General features: G+C 42.1%; 2 protein-coding genes across 11 annotated transcripts in view; one reads left to right on the plus strand and one right to left on the minus strand.

Moving 5' to 3' along the window:
* Positions 1-49: 49 nt before the first annotated feature.
* nsd2 (nuclear receptor binding SET domain protein 2) lies at positions 50-17,903 on the minus strand. 5 transcript variants are annotated; one of them, XM_079528473.1, is made up of 23 exons: positions 17,759-17,903; positions 14,641-15,303; positions 14,157-14,316; positions 13,031-13,197; positions 12,393-12,857; positions 12,095-12,266; positions 11,847-11,918; positions 11,302-11,417; positions 10,993-11,101; positions 10,107-10,231; positions 9,761-9,868; positions 9,238-9,514; positions 8,714-8,914; positions 8,323-8,502; positions 7,561-7,717; positions 7,124-7,329; positions 6,785-6,888; positions 6,249-6,518; positions 5,945-6,061; positions 5,392-5,533; positions 4,679-4,785; positions 3,822-4,017; positions 50-2,872 (listed from the first exon to the last, which is right to left on the minus strand). In XM_079528473.1, the coding sequence occupies exons 2-23, from the start codon at positions 15,280-15,282 to the stop codon at positions 2,499-2,501; spliced, it is 4,467 nt and encodes a 1,488-aa protein (XP_079384599.1). In that variant the 5' UTR covers positions 15,283-15,303; positions 17,759-17,903; the 3' UTR covers positions 50-2,498. The 5 variants fall into 5 exon arrangements, with proteins under 5 accessions (XP_079384599.1, XP_079384598.1, XP_079384596.1 ...); XM_079528472.1 differs by lacking the exon at positions 17,759-17,903 and adding an exon at positions 17,187-17,338; XM_079528470.1 differs by lacking the exon at positions 17,759-17,903 and adding an exon at positions 16,627-16,633 and having other exon boundaries at positions 14,157-14,313.
* A 944-nt stretch (positions 17,904-18,847) lies between these two features.
* Positions 18,848-22,764, plus strand: part of letm1 (leucine zipper-EF-hand containing transmembrane protein 1) — a 28,248-nt gene continuing 24,331 nt past the window's right edge. For all 6 annotated transcript variants that reach the window (XM_079528942.1, XM_079528944.1, XM_079528945.1 and 3 more), the window contains exon 1: positions 18,848-19,269. In XM_079528942.1, coding sequence (XP_079385068.1) covers positions 19,182-19,269 — 88 coding nt within the window. In that variant the 5' untranslated portion in view covers positions 18,848-19,181. The remainder of the gene's footprint in view (positions 19,270-22,764) is intronic.

A 22,764-nucleotide genomic window follows, 5' to 3' on the forward strand; every position in this document is an offset into this window, starting at 1 on the left:
CTACATGATTGTAAAATCATTATGATGGAAAAAAGCTACATGCAGCAGATGCGTGTTTGAGCTCTTTATTGCATGATTTAACTGACAAGTAATCCTGCACAAAAGGGTATCAGCAATGGGTCAACAAAAACAAAAAAAAAGTCTTGGAAAACTGTATATTTACAATAAAAGTATCACTATTCCCACTTATACATTATGTACACATTAGTCTCTGGTTTACTATGACAGTAGTTACAGAATGGAAAGTTCTAAGCACACATGTATGCTTCAGCTCTACAGGGAATTACAGTGCTTACAAAATATAAAACTGGCTGAACTACATTCCCACAAATCATGTTAGGATGATACGTGTACGAACGTCGATATAAAATAAAATCTGCACCAGCGGAATGGGGTGTGTGCATGTTAAACCCCATACTAGTAAAATAAAAAGGTGCCATTAAAAAAAAAATCCTGTTCGGTATACTGTTTAAACAAACTGAAATTGAGTTTCAAGTCTTTTAATTGAGATGTTTTCAGCAAATAACCCAAAATTGACCCAAGAGCTTAAGAAAAAAAGAAAGTCAAAATTAAACGGTCTTCTTGACCACAAGTAAGCCAGGACAATCTAGAAGTATTTAGACTCAAATTGCCAAAGGCATACTTTCTCATAATCTTTCTATAACTTATTTTATGTTGTGGCGGTTGCTTGCAATGTTAAAAAAGTTTCTAGTGTCATTGTTGCATCATGTGCCAATTGGCATTGGAATGGTAAGGGTGGTGATATTATTTTTTACAGTATGTGAGTAAAATGTAAATATAATAAAACACTGGCAAGGCTCCTCAAACTAACAACCTAGTGTCTACACAACACTCACTTTGTGCTCAAGAAGACTTCCCAAATTGTCATCTTTTAGACTCAACTATATTGTTTCCAATACAGATATACTAAGTATAAACCTTTGCTTTGAAAACTACTGATTTCAGATAACAAATGGCAACCTCAGCTGAAAATTGAATAACCATACCAATTTGAATCTTAAACAAAAAAAACCATAATGTATATATCTCCAAGGTTTTTATTCCTTCATAAACGTTTTATTTAGCACTGTGCAGACAACCAGCATGTTTCACTCTGTCCCAGCTGAAATTACACTGCTGTAAGTACCTAAATAGTGTTGTTACACTGACTGGCCATATAAGAGCCTGCAAAGTGGAGAATTATACAAAGGCCCTTTCCGTGTTCACTGGGAACCCCACATTACAAACAACCTCATTTTTGTACTGTTGTAAATGAATGTCCATTTTGAATTCCTAGAAGCATAGACCTTTCCCCATTTCCGCCTTTCAGCAAGCCATGTGGGAATACAATGCCAAATTCAGTCATTGGGCACATGCGCACAGGCTGAATGGCAGCACCATAGGCTTCAACATACGTATGTATGCTTATTAGGTACCAGAGGATGGAACATTACAAGATAAACATTTTGAAGTTCTTCTTTTTTGTACAGATTACAAGGTTTCTAGTTTCCATGTTTGAAAAAGGTAGCTTTAGACATCAATATTGGGGGGGGGGGGAAGTGTTCTAGTGGACGCAGAGCCATAAGGGTTCACTTTAATACTTTGATTCTCTCATCCTCAAGAATTGTGTTTCACTGCCATTCAGCAAAAACAAAAAAAAGAAATAAAATTAAAATACCATTAAAGTTAAATGAAGAGATATAACTTCTAATAAAATAAAGCAATAAAAGGTTGTAAAAAATAAAACATGTACTCGTCTACATTTAACGCAACCTAGGGCTACTTGACGGATAGTCTGGTTGTTTTGAGGCCTAGCCATAGTGTCTTGGCATTTGTTATCACATATATTTATATATATAAAAAAAGATTCAATTTGGCAATCTGTTAAGTTATACAGACTTTTAAGTAATCATAATTTTGGTCTTTGATATACATACATATAGATATAGCACTAAAATCCTCGTGTTCAAGAAAATCTATGTTGTAGAAGTTTGAGGTTCAAGTTAGCAGACTATAATGCCGTTTAGTCAGGGTGAGTTGTGCTAATGCACTCTAAGAGGGCAAGAAATTCTACAAACCACAGATAACCAGCTAGCCCCATTTCGGATCTTCAAAGTAGTAGTTTGGTTGGTAAAATCAAATGTCAGGTGATACAGCAGGTGAGATTTGACAACACATACATTTAGTTTTTTACCTGTTCTGTTTTTTACCTGTTCTCGGGTGCATTGTGCTTTACCACAGGATGTTTGTCTCAGTGTAGACGAGTGTAGAGAGAGAGAGAGATAGGAGGGTAAAAAAACACCCAAAGAGTAAAATAAACAAAACAAAATGTGAGCTAGACCTGATTTCAGGGCCCCTTGGCACATGAGAGTTAAAGGACTATCCCTGATGAGGAAGGAGAGATGCAGTGCGTTTTATGTGATTTTTAAAGACAATTATTTGGGGGTGGATACATAATTGTTCCAGTTCTGTTCGGGTCCTCTAAGGCCCAAACGGCCCTAGAGGGCCGTTTGGGCTTTAATTTTCCCTTGTTTTTTCCTAGACCCCTTGGCCAGATGTTTAGCTGGCTCAGAGGAGGCGGCGGAGGCGGCCTTGGCCTCAGCCGCCCGAGAGTTTTTTTTGCCTTTAGTGGGACGTGAGGCTGCTGTAGCAGCAGCAGCCTCAGGAGCCACCGCCTGGGCCGGAGGGCCCGTGGGGTCCTCAGTCCCATTTGGCTCTTCGTGCTCCATGCAGCACAGTTGTCCGGTGAGTGGCCAGGGCCGCAGCGCTCCCTCTTGGTGGGCCTTGCAGAAGGAGTTGGGACAGAGCTGGCAGAAGGCCTCAGAGTTCTTCCCGCAGACGTCACAGTGGTGCCAGGGACAGTCCCAACGTCCTGTACACACAAACACACACGTTTAAAGCAGAACAATATATATATATATATATATATATATATATATATATATATTACCAGCTGCTATGCAATAGCAAGCAGAGACTATGATCGATGTGCAAGCTAGTCCAGTACAGAGTAATATAGTAAGAGTGGCGCGACACTAGCGTCGACTCCCATTGTAACAATGGAATGCGGAAGTGCTCATTCTATCTCAATGGGATAGTTTCAGCCATAGGAGCAATGTTTGGAACTATATCCCATAGGCACCCACTTTGCGGCGAGATCAAAGCGCGTCGCTACTCTACACTCTGGTCCAGTACTCTAGTCCAGCTGGTTTACTCATTGGCTGATGTATGTGCGCACCGCAAATATGTCCGGGCGGAACACATTTGATTTAATCAATTTGGGCTTGTTTTTTTTCTCCAACTGATAAATATATAAAACAAAAACATGAGTGAATAAACAAAGGGGCTATATATATATATCATTTTTTTAAACAGACTTTGTGCCTTTTTGGTGACAATAAGGGGCCCTTCACCAACTCCTGCCCACTCCACTCTGCCAGACCTGTGCTCGTCACCCATTGAGATGCATGTTATATGGCAGGATTTCTGCATATAAATAAATCATTTCAAGAGCAAGCGCTTCAAAATCTACAGTAGTCAACAAGGCCTGCAGTAGGCTATGCACTGGACAAATGTACATGACAATACAATAAACTAAAAATACAGAGACGTGTTAGAAGAAACAGTATCCAACTCATTGAACTTTAAATCATTATCATGACTTGTCAAATAACATTGACAACTATGACAGATGACTAAATCTTGCCAGACCATATGCCAGCTTAGCGACGGTTTCTAGACTAACATTGGACAATCGCTTTCAGGATGGGGTTTAGCGAATGGTCCATTGCTGCTTTCTTTCGCCCCTATAGTTGTCTTACCAAAGGGTCTCTTGGTAAGGCCCAGACAGGACAGGTGGTAGGCCTTGGCGCAGGTCTTTTTACCACACAGAACCAGCTGGCCTCCATCACTACACCGGAAACACTCATCCTCTGACTTCTTCCCCTCACTTTTCTTCTTTTTCAACTTCTTCTTTACCTTCTTCCCTTTTGGCTCAGCAGTCTGGCTGCTTGAGTTCTGTCGGATCAAAGACGGCAAAAAAGAAAAATCAATATATACTGTATAATAGCATTGTATCATCCGTCTATTGCAACAAGGACATCAGTCACAGTGGTCACTTTATGACACAACCTATTAGTCAAACATGCCGGGCTGTTAGTAATACTGTATATGACGCTGTGATACTGGTACTACCGTTAGTAGCAGTGTAATATTTGTATAAGCTTGGAATCCTGGAAGATGACAATCAAGCATGACTTGACCACCTCACTCACATTTGTGAGAAAATGGACTGATCAACCAGATACGCCGTTTTAAATTTCTTTTTTAATAATCATTAAGGTTTTATTTAACTCATATTGGGTAGATACTTAAGACTGATAAGTCTGAATGGAGCTCTCTCCGGATAAGCGGTTGAAGATGGATGGATGTTTGTTTTGTATATACACATTTGTACCATTTGGGGCCAAGTTTCCAGAGGCTTTATAGGAAATAGGAGGTAAGCAGGGAGCAAGTTATTAAGAGGGCCCTCTCCTTTTGCTGAATAGGATCCAGGACACTTCCAGGATCAGCAAAGTAGATTCTGGCTCCAAGAACAAAAAACCTGTACCAACTGTGAGAGAAACACAACTGCATTCTTCTATTAACTCATCTAGCTTTTAACTTTAAGTGAAATTACTTTAGGCCGGTCGCCAAGGAATCCGCTACAGTTGGGGGCACCGCAGCGACAGACTGTTTTCTCGTTGCCGAGGCAGTCCAAGTTGTAGTTAAATGTCAGCTCCGTCCCTGGAACAGAAAAAACAAAATGTATGCATTATTAGTTTGTTACTGTTGTGTTTCAGGAAATAGAAACACCTAAATTAAGTCACTTTCAGACATGCACTGTATTATAAGTTTTCCAGGCTTTAAATGGAGGAACTGTATGTATGAACAGAACATTCCGGCTGGTGGGATCGGACATGCAACATACTTTATGCTGGCAGGACCCTTGAGTCAAGTCCGGGTAATGTCTGTTGAGCGTTTGAAATATTCCCCGATCGAACGGCCATGAAATGGCTCATACGCGAAACAAAAACATTAAGGTCTCTTTAGTAATTGTAGACATACTAGACAACGATAGACACCTGCGCTTCCCACAGTGTCTGTGCACTCATCTGTAGTATCTGTACAGAGACCAATGTAAATTTCACAGTTTGCAGGACGGCTCGTTTTGATGAAAAAGTAGATTGTAGCTAGTCGTCCCCTACTATGGTAGGAGATGTTTTGTATGGGTGCATCAATAGGAGACCGCATTCAGAGCAATTCAATGTATCTGTCATATTCTGTGGAGAACAAGATGTGAATATTAGTTCCAGCTGTTGGGGGCGTTGTGGCTTTGCTGTTAATTCTGACCTGCAGGGATGTCGCAGACAGCAAACAGGCCGACCCTGGTGTCTCCATTCACTGTCCATTTCTGAGTCTCACAGTTGGGTTGGCAGCTGTGGTTCATAAACCGAGAGTAGTTCCCCTTCGGACCAGCATCAATAATACGATCCTGGCAGGATAAAAGAATATGTTGAGTTGAACTGGACCATGTCATTAAAGTACAATAACCAGCTGGGCTCATACATTTGAGGTACAGCGTGCACAAGAATCATGATGGCCTAGCAATTTGCAAGATTAGCTGTGGACAGACACACACAGACACAAATGCAAGCTCTTACACAAGTTCTACATGTGGTATTGACTACTGTAATGTCACAGTTGACTAGAGTATAACATTCCCAATGCAATACCAGTTACTTGCTCTACCTCCAAGAGAGGATGACTCTGCTACTGAGGAACAGAGCAATAATTCTCTGTGGAGCTTATCTTTCATTAGCCACACTAACATTGCTCTGCTTTTAAAGCCTCCCCTCCAGTCAAATTTACTTCCCATTTTCCTCATCAAGTCACCAGTACTGACCTTGTCTATGGTGAGCATGTAGAAGTGTGTGATGTTATTCTCCTGTGCGTATCTGATTCTGTTATGGCACTCCTCCGCGTCAATCAGCTCCCCGATGTATTCATTCACAAACTCCCCCTGAAAAGTAACGTTATAAATCAGAACACCGTTCTGTTTTGCTCAAAGGATAGAGCATGAAATTGTGACACTAAGAGTGTCGGGGCCTTCCTTACATTGAGCACCCGTCACTATACATGTGTGAACTTGTATAGTTCTGTGGTGATGAAGCAGTAGCAGTAAATGGCATAGGTTTGGTTCTCCTCACCTTCTTGATGTCTCGGAGGGACACCAGCCCCCAGCCCTTGCCGGATGCCTTGATGATCTTGGTCTCAGGGTAGAGGCGTTTGGTGAAGTCCTGGTTGCAGCAACGCTCGCCATTGGGACACACCTCTGGGTGGCACTCATACAGCAGCATGCGGTTCAGACACTCTGATTCAAAGCCACAGGGCCTCTCATCGGAGGGCTTGCAGTTACACTTTGGAATCTCAGCGATGTCGGCCGTGTAGACCTGCACTTTACCGCAAGGCTTGTTCACCTGCAGAATGTTATGAAATCATGGGTCCAACATGAATGAATGAATGAATAAATAAATCCGAATATCTAATCTGTCATTCTACGGTATGTCAGGTGTCCAAGACGTATACATCACGTATGACTCCAAAGCTTTCAGCCAGACCACATCCCCATTGACTTAAATTATGAAATTCAAGTTACAAGTGGGGAAAACTAATTTGCCAGTTAGAGGTCAACAAGCTGTGATCTTGGCTGCTGCTTAAAATAAATAGTCCTTTGGTTTCATACCTTGATACATTTATACGGAGGTGGTTTTTTGTTGTTCTCCTGCGCCTCTTTGGCCTCTTGCTTCAACTTGATTTCTTTGAAACGAATTTCAGCCTCCAGCAGAGCTGTGAAAACAAAATCAAATTGTCAAAACACAATGTTGTGGATGTAAAAGCAACCATTTAATTCCTTCAGCTATACAAGCCTGTCTCTATTGTGTCTTAAGTCTAAAATATAGCCAAAAGCTGACTTTGAGAAATTAAATCAGGTCCAAGTCTGTCTGTGTTCCCTGGTGCCTTTATTGAATGTGAACCAGCAAAAATTAAATCAAAGTAGTTGTTTATGGTTTTAGATCTTCACCATTCTTGAAGACTTTCCCAGTAGTGGCACTCCTTTGGTACTTGCTGCCCCGGTCTCCCTCCATGTACGGGAACACACGGCCCTGGTGTGTCCAGAAGTAGTCCTTGGAGCCAAAGAACTTGACGGGGAACTCTCCGATCTCGTGGCGCAGGTGCTGGATGTTGGTGGGGATGTTCCTTGGGTGCTGGATCTCTGCTGGCCACCATCTGAAGACGGGAGGGCAGAGTAAAAGATCAGGATGACAAGTTTCGAACTCAGTCACATTCTGCTGGAAACACGTTTGGCATTAGGTAAGTGAACTCTCTGAAAGGAGATTAACATGAACCCATGGCCATTTATGTAAAGTGTTAGAAGACCATTCAATTCCTCAATAGTAAGGAGTAAGTATTCAAGCTGTTCTGCTCAGACCACATTCTTAGACCCAAGAACCTGCTGACCTGTAGGTTCCCAGTTTAACCCAGACGATATCTTTGTATTTGGGTTTCTTCCCAGCCCGGCAGTCATTACAGAACCAGCTCCCATCAGGCATAGCGATGTTGAGACACTCTGGGTGGAAGGCTGCGGGACACGACTCACAACACAACAACTGGCCTCCTGTAGAACACAACAGACAACTTTAGCCTAATGGAGTCACGTGTGAGGTGAGGAGTCCGATTTTCCAAAAGGATATCATGTGCATTTGATACACACCATCACTCACAAAACAAAGATTGAAAATCAATGACTATTAAGACATCCATAATGTTAGCCCTACAAATATGGTTATTTTAAAAGTCAACTAAAAAAAAACTAATGATTTGACAAATAAACAATTTAATACAATGGATCCTCTGTATTTCATATGGACAATTCTATAAATTAACAGGAACAATAACAGTATATACTAAAGGCCAATTTATGCTTCAAATGACGCATCACACAAAAAAGTGAGGTAAAAAATGTCAAAGGTGTGTCATGGAGGTCGTTCACAGATGGTGACGCTTCATAATATGTCACATACTTTTATGTTGGGGAAGATGAAGTAAGCTCTGTTACCTCAGAGCCGAGACCACGTTTGCGTCATTTGGCAAGACATACTGTATGAATTTGTATGAAAGTGTTGTGAAACACGTATTGTGTATGGTTTGACACTTATCGCTCCAAGCATAAATTGGCCTTGGGAGTTAACGTGTGTCAAGGAGTATGGCTGTGAGGTGTACCTTTAGAGCAGACGAAGCACCAGCTGACGTTGACGTGGCTGTGGTGACTGTAGCCCTTCTTGGCACTGAAGTGGTTGGTGCAGATGATGGCGTTGTTGGTGATCATCTCGCTGCCTGCAGCCATGCACAGATCGCCCATGTGGTATGCCACAGGACAGCGCATGCATCGCATCATTTTACCTGAAAACACAGAAAACATGAGTTGGTGCGTCAGCTAGCTCAGGAGGTAACAGGGAGTGCACGGCCAAAAAGGTTTGGGGGCCGCTGTAGTACAGCATCAGATGTTCTCGCTTTAATCCATGTTGGCCAGCCAGATGGGAATTTAGAATAGCAAAGGGTAGGCTTTGAGTAGTTCAAGCTACATGTAAATGTTGGTGGAGACTGGACTCACCCTTGGAGGACTTGGGGTTGGACCTGCAGCTATAGTGGCAGCTGAGGCAGATGTGGAGTGGGCAGCGGAAGCCCTTGTTGTCAAAGACGGTGAGGTGGCTGAGACGGACACATGCCTCGTGGTAGAACTTCCCACAGTGCTGGACATGACAGCGACGCACCTCACCCTCCGACTTCTTACAGGAGAAACACGAGTGGACTCCTGGAAAGAAGAGGAGAGAAACCAAGAGGTTTGACTGGTCAAATACATTTAATATTTGTAATTATAGCACTATACCACCACCACAACTAGAAGATGGACTTGTTCAATAAGAGACATTGCATCATTATCGTTTTAGCTTTTGTGTTTTTTTATTGACTAAAACAAATATATTAGTATGATGATTAACCATAATGTCATACAACATCGTCACAAAAAATAGCCGATCTACCAGCTTACAATGCGTCCCCCCCAAGCTGAGTGAATCTGGCAGTTAAACAAATTCCTACTACTTAACATCTTAAGGCCCACCCCATCTCTCTCACCTGAGCTGCAATCCTTACAAAGAATCTTGTCTTCAGGTTTCGTCATCATATCCAGGCCTAGGCAGTCTTCAGGTTTTGTCATCATATCCAGGCCTAGGCAGTCTTCAGGTTTTGTCATCATATCCAGGCCTAGGCAGTCTTCAGGTTTCGTCATCATATCCAGGCCTAGGCAGTCTTCAGGTTTCGTCATTATATCCAGGCCTAGGCAGTGTAGGTGAAACTTCCCATAACACTGTCCCTCACAGGACACCAGGTCTTCACCCACCTGCTCACACAGCTGGGGAAACAAAACACCTCAAAGTCATGGATACTGTAGATCACAGTAATTGGGAAAGCAAAAAATAAAAGAATAATCTGAGGACCCGTTTCGGTTGGTAATAACTTGATTGTGAATATTTACTCGAAGATCCCCATCCCTTGAAACCCCAAAAGAACAAAACACCCTTCCCAAGTTGTCTGTAGTTTGATCCAAATCACTGTGACAGACAAAACAGATGCCGGTTATTACAAGGTACCAACTAACCTGGCAGAAGAACTCTTTCTTTGCGACATTGTTTCGCTCTCCCTTCTTGATGCCATCTAAACTGTCACTTGGAGAATCAGGACACCCCGACGCTTCACTCCCAGACACCTGTGGAGATACACAGCATTTAGATGACCATCTTCCCATAACCCATTAAGACCTGAGGACCTGATTCTACAAATGTCTTCTAAATCAATTTTCTGAAAAACATGTTTCTATGTCATTGTTCTCAAACATTTTGTTCTAGGGACCCCCAGAAGCAAATATTTGACTTAAAAACATTTGATGTGAAAGAATATTATAAGATTATCAGGACAATTATGTGGAATTCCCCTTTTAATCCTACCTCTCCCACCTCAGGCTCAGGACAGGGGGAGGGCCGTCTCTTCTTGTTCTGGGTGGGCGTGGTCTGACCGTCGGTGGCCTTCTTCCTCTTCCGCTTCGGCTTCTCTGCTGCTTGGTCCTCTACACCTGAGAGGTTTACATTTACATCTTAATCTATTTAGACCCGTTCCACTTCCACCTATACCTTTCAAGGACAAGCTGGTAACACCTCTGTGTCATTTTAGTTGTTGCTTGCTATAAATAGATGTCTGCCGAAATCTCTTATCTCCATATTCTAACTTTTCAAAAGTAGTAGATCCACAGGCTTGAAACACGTGTTTTGAGATTGTAGATCTGCTACTTTTGCTATTTTTTCATTTTAATCCTAAAAGTATTGACTACATTGATTTACCAAAACTGCAGAGATGCTATGATTTAAAATGCATCTTGGGGAGTTACACTATCCAACCATATTAATTTAACACATTGAGAGCCCACGCAATACTGCCCAAAATCACTTTCACCTAGAAAATCCATTCACATTTTTTATAATTCAGCTGACTGTGGAGACACATGCTGGAACTTTTTACTTTGAAATGTTTTATAGTTTCTGAGTTATTTAATTTAAACGCCAAATGCATTCTCAATGGCGAAAACACAAACTTTGGCACCACGTGTTAAAACAAAATTAAAATATATATTTTTTTTTTGGAAGACGTCCACAGACGTCTTGGGCTATGCACGTGCGGTAGAACCCAGGACGTCCACAGACGTTTTGGGCACAAAATGTGTTAACAGTCTTGGGATTTCTTTTACTACAGTTCATGCCATTTAATCTAATCTCACACTTGTAAGTCACTTTGGACAAGACTAAGAACATCTGCCAATTACCTGAATTGTCAATTTACCTGGGTTGGCTGCCTTTGACTTTTTTGTCAATTTCTTGACATTTTCTACTTTGACTGCCTTCTTAATTTGTTTCTGCTTTTTCTCTGTGGTTCCTTCGGTTGATAGCACCTGGGAGGGGAAAGATCTATTAACTGGTGAAGATTAACATTAAGAAATTATGAATGTACTCGACTAAGGACTCGCAAGTCACAACCCAATATTACCCTTTGTAAGTAGTTTATGGTCCATAACCCTTTGAGATTCTCAAACCAAATATATGGTTGCCCACTTTTTGAGAAACGCTGTACTGGAGAATACAGTCAACTCACCTTTTGTTTCTCAGAGTCTTTGTCCATTTTACGTTTCTTTTTAGGTTGTTGGTCCTTCTCCTCTGCCATAGTTTCCATTAATGGCCTTTTAGAAGACTTCTTAGGCACTTTCTTAGCTGGATATGTCAAGATATCAAGAAAATCAAATGTAGTTAATTGCACCAATGTTATTGACATTAGCCTAAATTAAACAATACATGCCTGCCTATATTGCTTACTGTGTTACACACAGCACCTACTGACACACACACGCGCGCACACACACACACACACACACACACACTATTGCCTATAATATACTAAATAAATTATGTATCTAGAAAATCTGGTTATACTGCTGGGAATGGAAAAGCTTTGGCAAAAAAAAAAAAGAACATTATGTTGAGATAAATGTTCTCGAGCTTGTCTTACAAGACGTCCACATCTTATTTTCCATTTTCTAGAAATGGTTAACAGGAATCGAAAAGCTATTTACAGATACTGGCTATCTGAAAGCCACCATGTAAAAACAACTGACGTGGAATGGAAATAGTACTCCATCTCACCTGTGGATTCAGTCTTCAGTTCCTCTTTACCTGGAGTCATATTCTTCTTCTTTCCTTTCTTTACCTTATCAACTACAAGTGCAAGGAAAAACAAATATTTCAATGGACCCTTTTCACAGCAGTCTTAGTGTCACAGAATACAACTAAAACCACTTTTCCATTAACTGGCCCCACTGTTTTACCAGCTAAAAAGAACAGGAGCTTCAGATGATGACCTGCTAACTGATCCAGTATTTCGATGGACCAACCTGAAACAGCAGTTAGCATGGGTGCCAAAGAATCAGCCGTGGAAGAGACTGATTTTGATTTATTTTTCTTCCCCACCATCTTGCTTGGAGCTAGAGGCGGCTGTTTCAGTTTTCTGTTTTTATTCTGCTGCTTAGGTGGGCTTTTCTGTGTGTCTGTTGGAGTGGTGGCATCCTACAGAAAGAAAAAGAAAGGAATTTCCTTCATTGAACAGTAAAAATACAAATACACATATACAGAACAACTAAGGTGAAACAATCTTGACAGACGGAATAAAAACAAAGTCAGTATTCTCCATACCTTTGAGGCATGCTCTGATAAGTCTGGTTGAGGTGTATCTTTGGAAGAACTATGGGCTTTTGCCTTCTCTTTTGACAGATTCAAATTTATCTCCCCTTTTCCCTGTTTTTTCCTTTCCCTCTTTTCATTTTTCCCCCTGGGTGCTCGTGTTTTTTCCCCTGCTGAAGTGCTGCTGTCTTTTGACCGAGGGAAAATGGGAGCAGGTTCTTCTGCAGTGCTAGTGCTGGTCAGTTCAGGGAGTGTTGGGCTCAGTCTCGAGTCTGTTTTGTCTCCCAGGTCTGTGTCTTTACTCTGCTCTGGTCTCAGCTTCTCTAGAACATGGGGGTTCAAGTGCGGGCCATCATCGTCATAGGCAAAGGCAAATTTGGTCATGCGGTCATCCAGGGATATGCTCGTGGCTTCTTTAGCCTGGACGATGCCCATGTTCCACTGGGCGCGCAGTTTACGGGGCACAGAGGCAACCGTCTAAAAGGATATTTGAAAGAAAACACAAGATTAGCTTTTAGGCTTTAAATGAGGCAAGAAAAGCAATGAAACAGTGAAACAGTCAAACTCCTAATTAACAGCTTTCTTCGGGTGGCACTTTCTGATCACTTGACTGGAGTAAGGCATTTATGTTTTAATGTGGGCCGACCTACCTTCTTATGAAGAACACGGGAGGCAGATTGCTTAGTGCCCTGGGAACAGAGTTCCTGGTATTGATCCTCTCCACTGAATGTCACCATGCTCTTCTCAAAGATGTATCCTCTCTCAGGAGCATCCCCAAAGTACTGCACGTGGTACTGAAGACCTGATCGATTGTTACCTACAGGGACAGATCAAAAGTTAAATAGGTTCCCTCTGTTCTGTGTGTTTAACTTTAGTTCATCCAGTAGTACTGAAAGTGATAATGGAAATGGTGTTAGTTTTTTTGTTTTTTGTACCAGAGTTAAATCAAAGTTTCTACTCAAATGCTGCCAATTATGCCTCATTTCCTGTCATTTCCCTGGACACGACACTGGTATTTACCATTTGCTTAATCTTTTTAATTAAGCATACACATTTGTTTGAGCTACTGCAACCTACAACCACAACTGAGACTAAAGATCTTATGGGAAACCAAATATGCAATTAGCCCCAAGCTATACTGCTACAGGAAACAGTCAATACGTGTGGAATGAATGATGCCAAATCATATGGACAGATGGTTATTACACTAGCATGAGGCCATATATCAAACCACTTGAGAATTACAATTCAATTACTTGCAATTTTGGCCGGTCTAATTTAGTTCAACATCTGTGATGCGATGGGCCACTTGATAACATAATACTCTCGTCCTCATTGTTTCTTCAGCATCAACATGGGTTTCTACACTGAGACTAGATTACAAATGCATAGTCACAGTATAGTCACTTTAGATCCATGGTGTGTGTGTGTGTGGGGGGGGGGGGGGGGGGGGGATTCCTTGCTAAGTGTCCTGTCTAAATGCCGTACCTACACCCTGAACTGCATCTGCATTTAAATGGACTGCAACATTTCCAAAGCGCTTTACAACTCATGCGTTACATTCACATTGACGGTGGAGGCAGCCATGTGAGGAATCAACTTGCTTGTCAGTTGCAATTAGGGACGCAATGTGTTCTTGCTCAAGGACACTTCAATAATGCCAGGAAGAGTGAAGATTGAACCGGAAACATTCCAATTCTCAGTCAACCTCCTTGTGGTGGTGGGTCGTTCTGGTCGGAAGGTATGCTAGCCTACCATGCAATATGTTTACCGTACCTTTCTGTTTCGGTTTTATGTGCTGGTTGAGTTCCGGGTCAGTGGTGACCATGCAGGGCCACCAGGGGTAACCAGACACCTTGGTCCAAACCACATCTCCAACAGAGAAGCGTACCGTTACTGAAGACCCCTCCTTCACCCCCTGTACAGGAGTAACCTGCTGAACAAAACAGAGATTAAGGGATAGATCATACGTAACAAATCTCAATTTAAATGTGGCAGGAAATTTACCAAAAAATAAATACATTTTTGATATTTACAGTAATAATAGCCAATGTATCCATTGTAACGAAACTTTAATGCAACTCCAGTGCAAATCCCTAAGCCTAGTGCTGCACTTGTAAGACAGGTGGTTTGAATTCTAAGGACAGCATTATTACTTTACTTCACAAGTAGTAAGTAAGTAGTAAGTAAGTAGTTATTGTTTTTCCAAAATGTGAAACATTACTACATAAAAGTTGAAATGACCAAAAACTCAGTTAACCTCATCTGCTATTCCAGTATCCTCTTCAATTTTAACTGGAACAGACGCTCCCGTAGGGATTGTGTTGGTGGTGGTGGTGGTGGAGGAGCAGAAGTTTGGTTGAGGCTTGGGTTTGTGCGGCCTTCTCTTCCTCTTCTTGCTTACTTCCTGCCCCGTCTCAGTGCTGTTCATAATACTCTCCTTGGCTGTGGCGGCCAACCCAGTCCCATCCACGCAGCAGGGCTCAGACTGTGGCTGCGTCACCATCTGTGTAATCTTCACATTGAACTCGGGGTCCGAATGTGGTGGACACTTCCGTTGGTGGTTACCAGTAGTCGCGGGGGCTTCGCCCGCCTTCAGAATGGGGGGTTCGGGTGCACAAAGCTTGGGGAGTTTGTCCTGGTCACCGTTGAGCACACGAGAGGTGAGGTCTTTCAGCCTCTCGTGGTTGTGGTTGTTGTGGCCGGCCATCTTTTGCAGCAGCACGCTGTCATGTAGCGTAGCAGCCAGATGGGCGGCAGCTTTGTCCATGAGTAAGGTAGCAGGGTCGCCGTTCATATCCCCTCGACCTTTCCGTACGCCGAGGACCTCTGGCAGCTGCTTCATGCTGATCGGGTTGACTGGCTCAGGTATTGAAGGCAGGGAGCCACCTTTGCCGTCCATCCCATCAAACACCCCACAGCGCTATAGGAGACAACATAGCTTTAGAATTTATATTTTACTATACTTTAGAATTTACTGCACTCACACAAGTGAAAGAGTATAAAGGTTTCTCGGAATTATCAATCAACAACTGCATAAATAAAATACATAAATGCAATGGATTTTACAATGGACCTTCATCTGGTAATGAATTACCAGGGAATATAGACAGTTACCAACATGAGATTGACAGTGACACAAGTTACTCTAAAGTCATACAATAGTAAATCAATATATGGCATTATGTTTACAAGAACAGTGCAACAATAGTGAAGTGAACATAGAAATAAATAAGTTGGGATAAAAAATATATTTATTTGACCTAAGTTACTCTAAAAGGCCATTCCAAGAAATGTAAATAAGACATTTGCTGCAGAAATGTTCAAGACAATTCACTGGTGAATAGATTGCATACAACAAAATGGCACACTGGCTGAACCAGAGCATGAAAACCCAAGCTTGGAAGCAACACACAAAACAGCACCTGTCATGGAATGTTCTAGCCACACAGAAGACTTATCTATTTTTCCATTAAAAATCCAGCTGATTTGATTAATCAAAACAAATCCACTTTGCCGTGAAGCAAACGCAGATCCAAAACGCCTCAGTGAGATCGCTAGCTTCATTGAGAGAGAGATCATAACTAACAGGTTGTGTCTCCAACACAACAACCCGTTTCTAACGAGGTCATGCAAAACCAAATTCTCCATTACATCCATGCATGCTTGTTCTGACAAATCCCACCACCTTCCTCTTACCACGGCAACTGTTAAATTGGCTCTGTCTCCTATGGAAAATGCACCGGCGTTACTAACTGTCTACAACCTATGGCTTAAGTGGAAAACGCAGGGAAGCTGTGATGATCATGCAGTGAATATCCAATGAGAGGGTGAATGAGTGGGTGGCCGCCGGCTGTGCCGCGTAACCACAGCATCACCAGAGAGAAAAGCCGCGGAAATGGAAGCAGCTGACAACACACTGCACTGCTTGCTGGGCTCCGAATAGTTGCTGGAATCAAATGGAGGCTGCTGCTCGTCGGTTCAACTGACATGAAGCAAATCTGTATGCGTGGCTGAAGACATACACGGCGCAATCCCCACTGTGCATGTATCCATCTGAAACTCTTGAGTGTACAGTACACATGTAACCAAATGGGTCAATTTGGTTACACACCCTCGGAAGCTAAATAATGAACACTGGGAATTTTACACACTGTAGCAAATCTGTAGGATATATGGCCAGATAAGTAGCTTAACTGATGTATAGATTGCTGAATCAAAAGTATATCGTTCTTCTCAGTCATACCATCCGGGGGGGGGGGGGGCTCTGACTAATGTACGGAGAGGAAGCCACGATGTTGGGATTCAGGGACACAACCTCAACCTCCACACTAACTAACGCCGCCACTCTCTACCTCCGACTGTCACTGCTAAAGTTAGCCTTTACCTTGCCGCGTTCCAGCAAATAGACAACACCGCCTCCCATAAACTATACGTCATTTACATGCAAACCAATTCAGGAGAGTTGTGGCGAAATACACAAATAAACGCGCTCTTTAATGGGCATTGTGCTCCGGTCATTTGGTTAAATTGTTTCTCAGATATTTCACTGATACGCTCAGATAACGGGCACCATGACAGCTCAATCAAAAAATAGAGCTGATATAGCTAGCTAGCGTCCAGCTAACCCCTCCGTTAAAGCTACATGGGAGGTGTTAGCGCTAGTTAGCTAGATGCTTACTGGCATTTTTTTCCCCACCAGCTAAAATGGTTGACCTGCCCAGACAAGTAGTGTATTGACGCGTAGTCATTCACTTCTCTTGCACCAGATAAGATAATAATATGACGATCGCTTGTCATAATTACCTGTTGAATTGTCTCCTCAGTGGGTTAAATGTAAAATTAGTCCGTTTTCATTCTATGTAAATGCGAACGGGGTTTCATTCACAACTCAAACTCTCCTCCCTACCAGCGCGAAAAATACTCACTTTCGATTGGTCGGAACTCCGAGATAAGTTCGAAAATGGTCCTTTCAAAAGGACACCCCATCGGCTGAAGGGACAGGTCGTCGTGCTGTGATTGGCTAGTTGGTTGTCAGGGCAATCGCTTATTTTTTTTTAGCACAAATTCTATTTCTATTTATTTCTTCTTACTTTTAATAGCCTGATGTATGTTTTTTTGTTTTTCCTCATATTTTTATACTCTTTATTTATTTACTTTTCTTTTTTCTTTTACCACATACTATGACACAAAATTGTACATGCTGTATCTGACTATCTGTAAATTAAGTTAAGTTAGTATGTTACTTAGAAGAGTTATCTCTTCAAACTTGTCACAGAGAAAATAGTACATTGCCTTAACAAACAGGCTTCTTCTGCCACTGTAGTTCATATCCAATCCAAATCGTCAACTTTGATTTATTGGTAATCAATACCTACTTCACTGCTGTGCTCAGGACTCAGGTTGAGGTAACCTCGCGTCACCAGGCTTTCCACCGGAGGAAAAGGTTGAGGTTGTCCCTCCGTATCAGAAATATTGGTAACCAGCGCCTATAGCTTTTAAAACGGCATCATTCAGACTTACACTAGGGCCTGAATCGTTACACCTGTTTACATAATTGTGAACAGGTATATGTGCAATTGTGCAGTATATTCTAATGTTTTATCAGCTGAGTGAGATTAGTTACAGAAGCGTACCACGTTTCCGGTAAAAAGTTGCTTGTGGACTTCACAATAAAGGTTTATCAGATTGAATGAAGAATAGTGTTATGAAAACATGTGTTGTCATTGTCATGGCATTTTCATCCAAAGAAGTGGACCATGTAAACGAGACGACTAATAATACAATATCCTAAATAATAATACAAATATAATAATAATAATAATAATAATAATAATAATAATAATAATGTGGCAGCGGTGGCCGAACGGATAGCGGCGCGGTCTAGATACCGGAAGGTTCCCAGTTCGAACCAGCCGTCCGACACGTTAAAATTACCACCGCTGAAATGCCCTTGAACAAGGCATCAACCACTACGATGAAATGTGTTCTATGAGCAGGGCCTGGCTGGAAACAAGTTCTTGAGCTTAGCCCAGATACCCTGGGTAAATATAGATTTCATTTCATTTCATTTCATCATTGGAAGTGTGAGGGCAATTTGGTTTTATAGATTTACCCTGTTGATTAATATTGCCCACAGTCGCCATGCAACCTCTATCTCACTTGAACAGATTTTAGTTTAAGATTTTGGTAAGGAAAAATGTCTCTGAAACGGAAACATCATTATGTTACCGTATAAAGTATATACTTAGCTTTAATTCATGGTTTGGCTATGGCTATAATGGACATGATATAGCAACAACACATTATCATGAACATTACCTCAAGGGATGCCGTTTTAGACTGTGAAGTTATTAATAGCAAAATCATTTTTCAGATTGTTGACTAACTTGACTTTCAAAAGTCAATCGACCTGAAACATAAGCTTTTATTTTCAAATCATCAGCACGGATGTGGGTTGCCAAGCTTTGGTCGCTTGTCTGGCCAGTCATTATTAGTTCGACGTCATTCGTTTAGCTGTGGAGTTCGACCCGTTTACGAACCGGCGGGGCAGCTGTCATCATCATCGACCACAAGGGCAGCACACAGCAGGACATGGGACGGAGGAACTTCACACATTACTTCTTTATGTGTGTGTTAGCTTGTTAAAACGCAATAGGGACGTCGGTGGACCTCATGTAACTTGTTAGTCGTCCGTTAAACGGCCCCTGGCGTTTCGTTGTACATTTAACCAGAGCTAACTGGTTAGCTGGGTTAGTCTTCTCTTGGCTGTAACCGTCAACGTTAGCTATAGTGACACAAATGGCGTTAATCTTGTTTACCAGCAGGTCTCGACTACCTCTGATCAAAACATCCAGGTCATTAAAGAACGAATTCAGAAAAGGAAAAGGTAAGTGACCGGTGGTACACTTTTATTTAAATATTTTCCCAACTTACTCATTAATTAAGGCTAACATCTATTTGGTGGTGAACGTGTGTTAAAGGCTGTCATTTTCATAGGCAGGTGGTGCAGAGAGATGGATGACGAATGATGCTGCGATGTTGTGATGATGGCATAAATGCGCATCTTCTGTAACTATTTGGAAATTACCCAGTATTTATTTATATATTTTTGTAAATATTTAATAATATCACGTTATGAACCTGAGTCCCTTTGTGTTCGAGGTGTTTATACTTTTGTATGGCCTGTGTGTGTATATCACGTGCTGAAAGGGGGTCGTTTAAGGTACCGTCTGCACCTTCATAGAAAAGGAGGGGTGAATGTGATTCAGGTTATGTGAGGACAAGTTGGTTTCGGCAGCAGCATCCTCCTGCAGTCTGCTGATGGCACTGTTGTACTCAAGAGCTCTCTGTCCAAGGCAGACGGTAACGCAATTATGGTTTGCCCTCCCAAACCGTAACCATGGTCTTTTGGACAGTACAAGCGAGACACACATTTTGTAAACTGAAACGAAACGGGTTGATTTGATCGCGAGCCTCCAGTTCTCTGCATACAATGTGGAAACACTGAAAACAGGAACCTAATTCTTTGTAATAGCCCTTCTTCCCCTTTGGAGCCTAATTGCATATTTTACATACACTAATCACCATTTAGACCATTTGTTCCGTCCTTACTGTGTATTTTTAGAGGAATGTTCACATTGTAAACTTACATTAGTCGTCATCAGTTGTAGGTTGTTTTGGCTACCATGGCAACACAGACCTGGGTGGAAATTTCCACCAGTATGTTAGATTCCAAACTAAGCTAGAATGACGGGCTGCTAAGCTAAGCTAACCATGGTGGTGATCATGATTCCATTATCTAGCTGTCTGTCAGACCTCTTGAGAGGCTTCACAAAGACTAATGCAGAATGTTCAGTCTATACTTCAGACTGAGGACTGGCATGTGTTTATACACAGCAGAGTTGTATAGCTGGGCCTGACCTTAAGGTCATTATACACCTCGTGGCATGTGTTGTCAAACACTTTACTCAGCTATATGATGACTGTCAGTGAGCTAGTTAGTGATGCAAGGAACGCAGTAGAATAATTTATTTATAGGTCTTGTAGTAATATACTCTATGCATTGAGACTGGGGATATAAATAGATGTGAGGGGAAGTCAGGGAGAGGATATGATATAGGGGGTGATTTGTGTGTCTGTGAGAAGTCTGAGAGCATGCCTCTTGGCTTAAGGCCCATTCAGAGAAAGCAGGGGCTTCCGCAAAGGAGGTTTGTGTCTATTTTAGCCTTAAATGACCCACATCTCAACCAGATGGTCCAAGCAGCCACTACAGCACTTGCTGTACAGTGTACACTGCATTCCAATGAGTGATACTGTACAGCAGCATCAATCATCTGTCAGAATTCAGCTCTGGATTTCATCTACGGTATATTCCAGACATTTAACTGACAGTCCTGAGAGGCTTACTGTTGACTGTTGAGCATTGTAGTTCGGGGATCGGTAGTCTGTATCTGTACCATTACAGAACATTAAATGTAATCAATAGACCATCCATTAGACCTTCAGCTCTCACTGGACCGGTTCGCAGCCGCATCCCGCGGCTGGGATGAGGATCAGCGTCTCCAAATCTGAGGCCATGATTCTCAGCAGGAAACCGCTGGATTATGCAGTCCAGGTAGGGAATGAGGCATTACCTTGTTCACGAGTAAGGGGAGCACAGAGAAGTAGATCAGCTGGAGAATCGGAGCGGCAGGGGCGGTATTGCAGTCGCTTTACCGCACTGTTGTGACAAAAATAGAGTTGAGCCGGAAGGCAAAGCTCTGTCTTCCATGTGGGTCATGACCGAAAGAATAAGGTCGCGAATACAAGCGGCCGAAATGAGTTTTCTTCGACGGGTGGCTGGCATTTCCCTTAGAGATAGGGTGAGAAGTTCAGTCACATGAGAGAGACTCGGAGTAGAGTCGCTGCTTCTTCGCCTGGAAAGGAGCCAGCTTAGGTGGTTCGGGCATCTGGTTAGGATGTGTCTCGTGCGTCTCCCTAGGGAGGTCCTCGACCTCCGGGGCAGACCAAGGCGCAGTTGGAGTAAATGCATCGACTCACTGGCTTTGGAACGTCTCGGGATCAGGAGGAAGTCACTAATGTTGCTCTGGAGAGGGAAGTCACTCTGGAGCACTCTGGTGAAGCTGTTGCCCCCATGACCCGACTACGGATAAGCGGTTGAAGATGGATGGATTAGACCATCCTGAAATGAAAACGGTGAAAGTCCTAGTTCCTCTCCTGGTTAAGGTCATATTCAGTTTATATCCAGTTAAGGGTAAATAAAGTGAAGGCACAACAGGATAAATCAGTCATCACCACAAACAGAGGGAGAGCCACTGTCCGGACAAAGGAGTCATCTGCTCTCCTGTGTAACATGTTATTGGGATTTGGGATGATTTCAAGGTGGTGTTCTATTTGGAGGAATAAATACCTATACTAAGGAAGCTGCCCTGTGTCGGGTTCTTCCTTGACCTGGGTCACTGGGTGGTGACTGGTGACCTGAGTGTGAGTGAGCGAGTGGCTGAGATTTGGGGTATTGGAATTTGGCCAAAATCTTGGCCACTCGCTCACTCACACACTATTACTCCAGCATGGCAGTGTTATGGTGAAATTGGTGACCTGCCGAAATATGACCATCTTGTGGACATCACATAACTTGGAAGGCTTTAAATACATGGCCTAAATACTGTTAGGTTGAACTCTGCTAATAAACAATCTGTAAGGATTTACATTCGGACACTGTCATTATGTGATTGTCTCTACACGATTGTCACATATTGTGAGCTTGTGGAGTGCATATTTGTACAATGAAGCATGTAAGCCGGGCTTAAGCAGAACTGCAATTTACAATTTAGGCATTTAGCAGATGCTCTTAAATTTCCAGAGCGATTTACAGTAAGCAAGAACAAAAACATGGTAATAATACATCAAATACTTAAAAATAGTCATCATGAATCATACGTAAGCTGAGAACCTAACGGTGGAATATATAATGAAACTTTTTGTATACACTATAGAGTGCTATGTCTACATAAAATGCTCTATATTATGGATATAAACCTTGTTAAGGGCAATCACATAATAAATAAAGCTTTAGGATTCACTTAGAATTGTAAAGACCTCTGTTGGTTCCCACTAACTATTGGTTAGGTCAAAACATTACAGTACATGACCACAGTGAGGCCCATCAGGGATTTGGAAATAAAGTTAATTTATAACTCTGGATTAAAGGCATTTGGCTTGTTTTAGAAGGCAAAGCAATACCATATCCAATAACGGCAACACAAACTGGCACAACTGCTGACCATTGTCCAATGTGCAGTGTTTTATCAGTCATGTCTTGGCACAGTTATGTCGTAGCTATTCTGTAGTGTTAGTCTGAAGCCGTAAAGATTATAGGGCC

This window comes from Electrona antarctica (assembly GCF_951216825.1).
Source record: "Electrona antarctica genome assembly, chromosome: 18".
Lineage (NCBI taxonomy): Eukaryota > Metazoa > Chordata > Actinopteri > Myctophiformes > Myctophidae > Electrona > Electrona antarctica.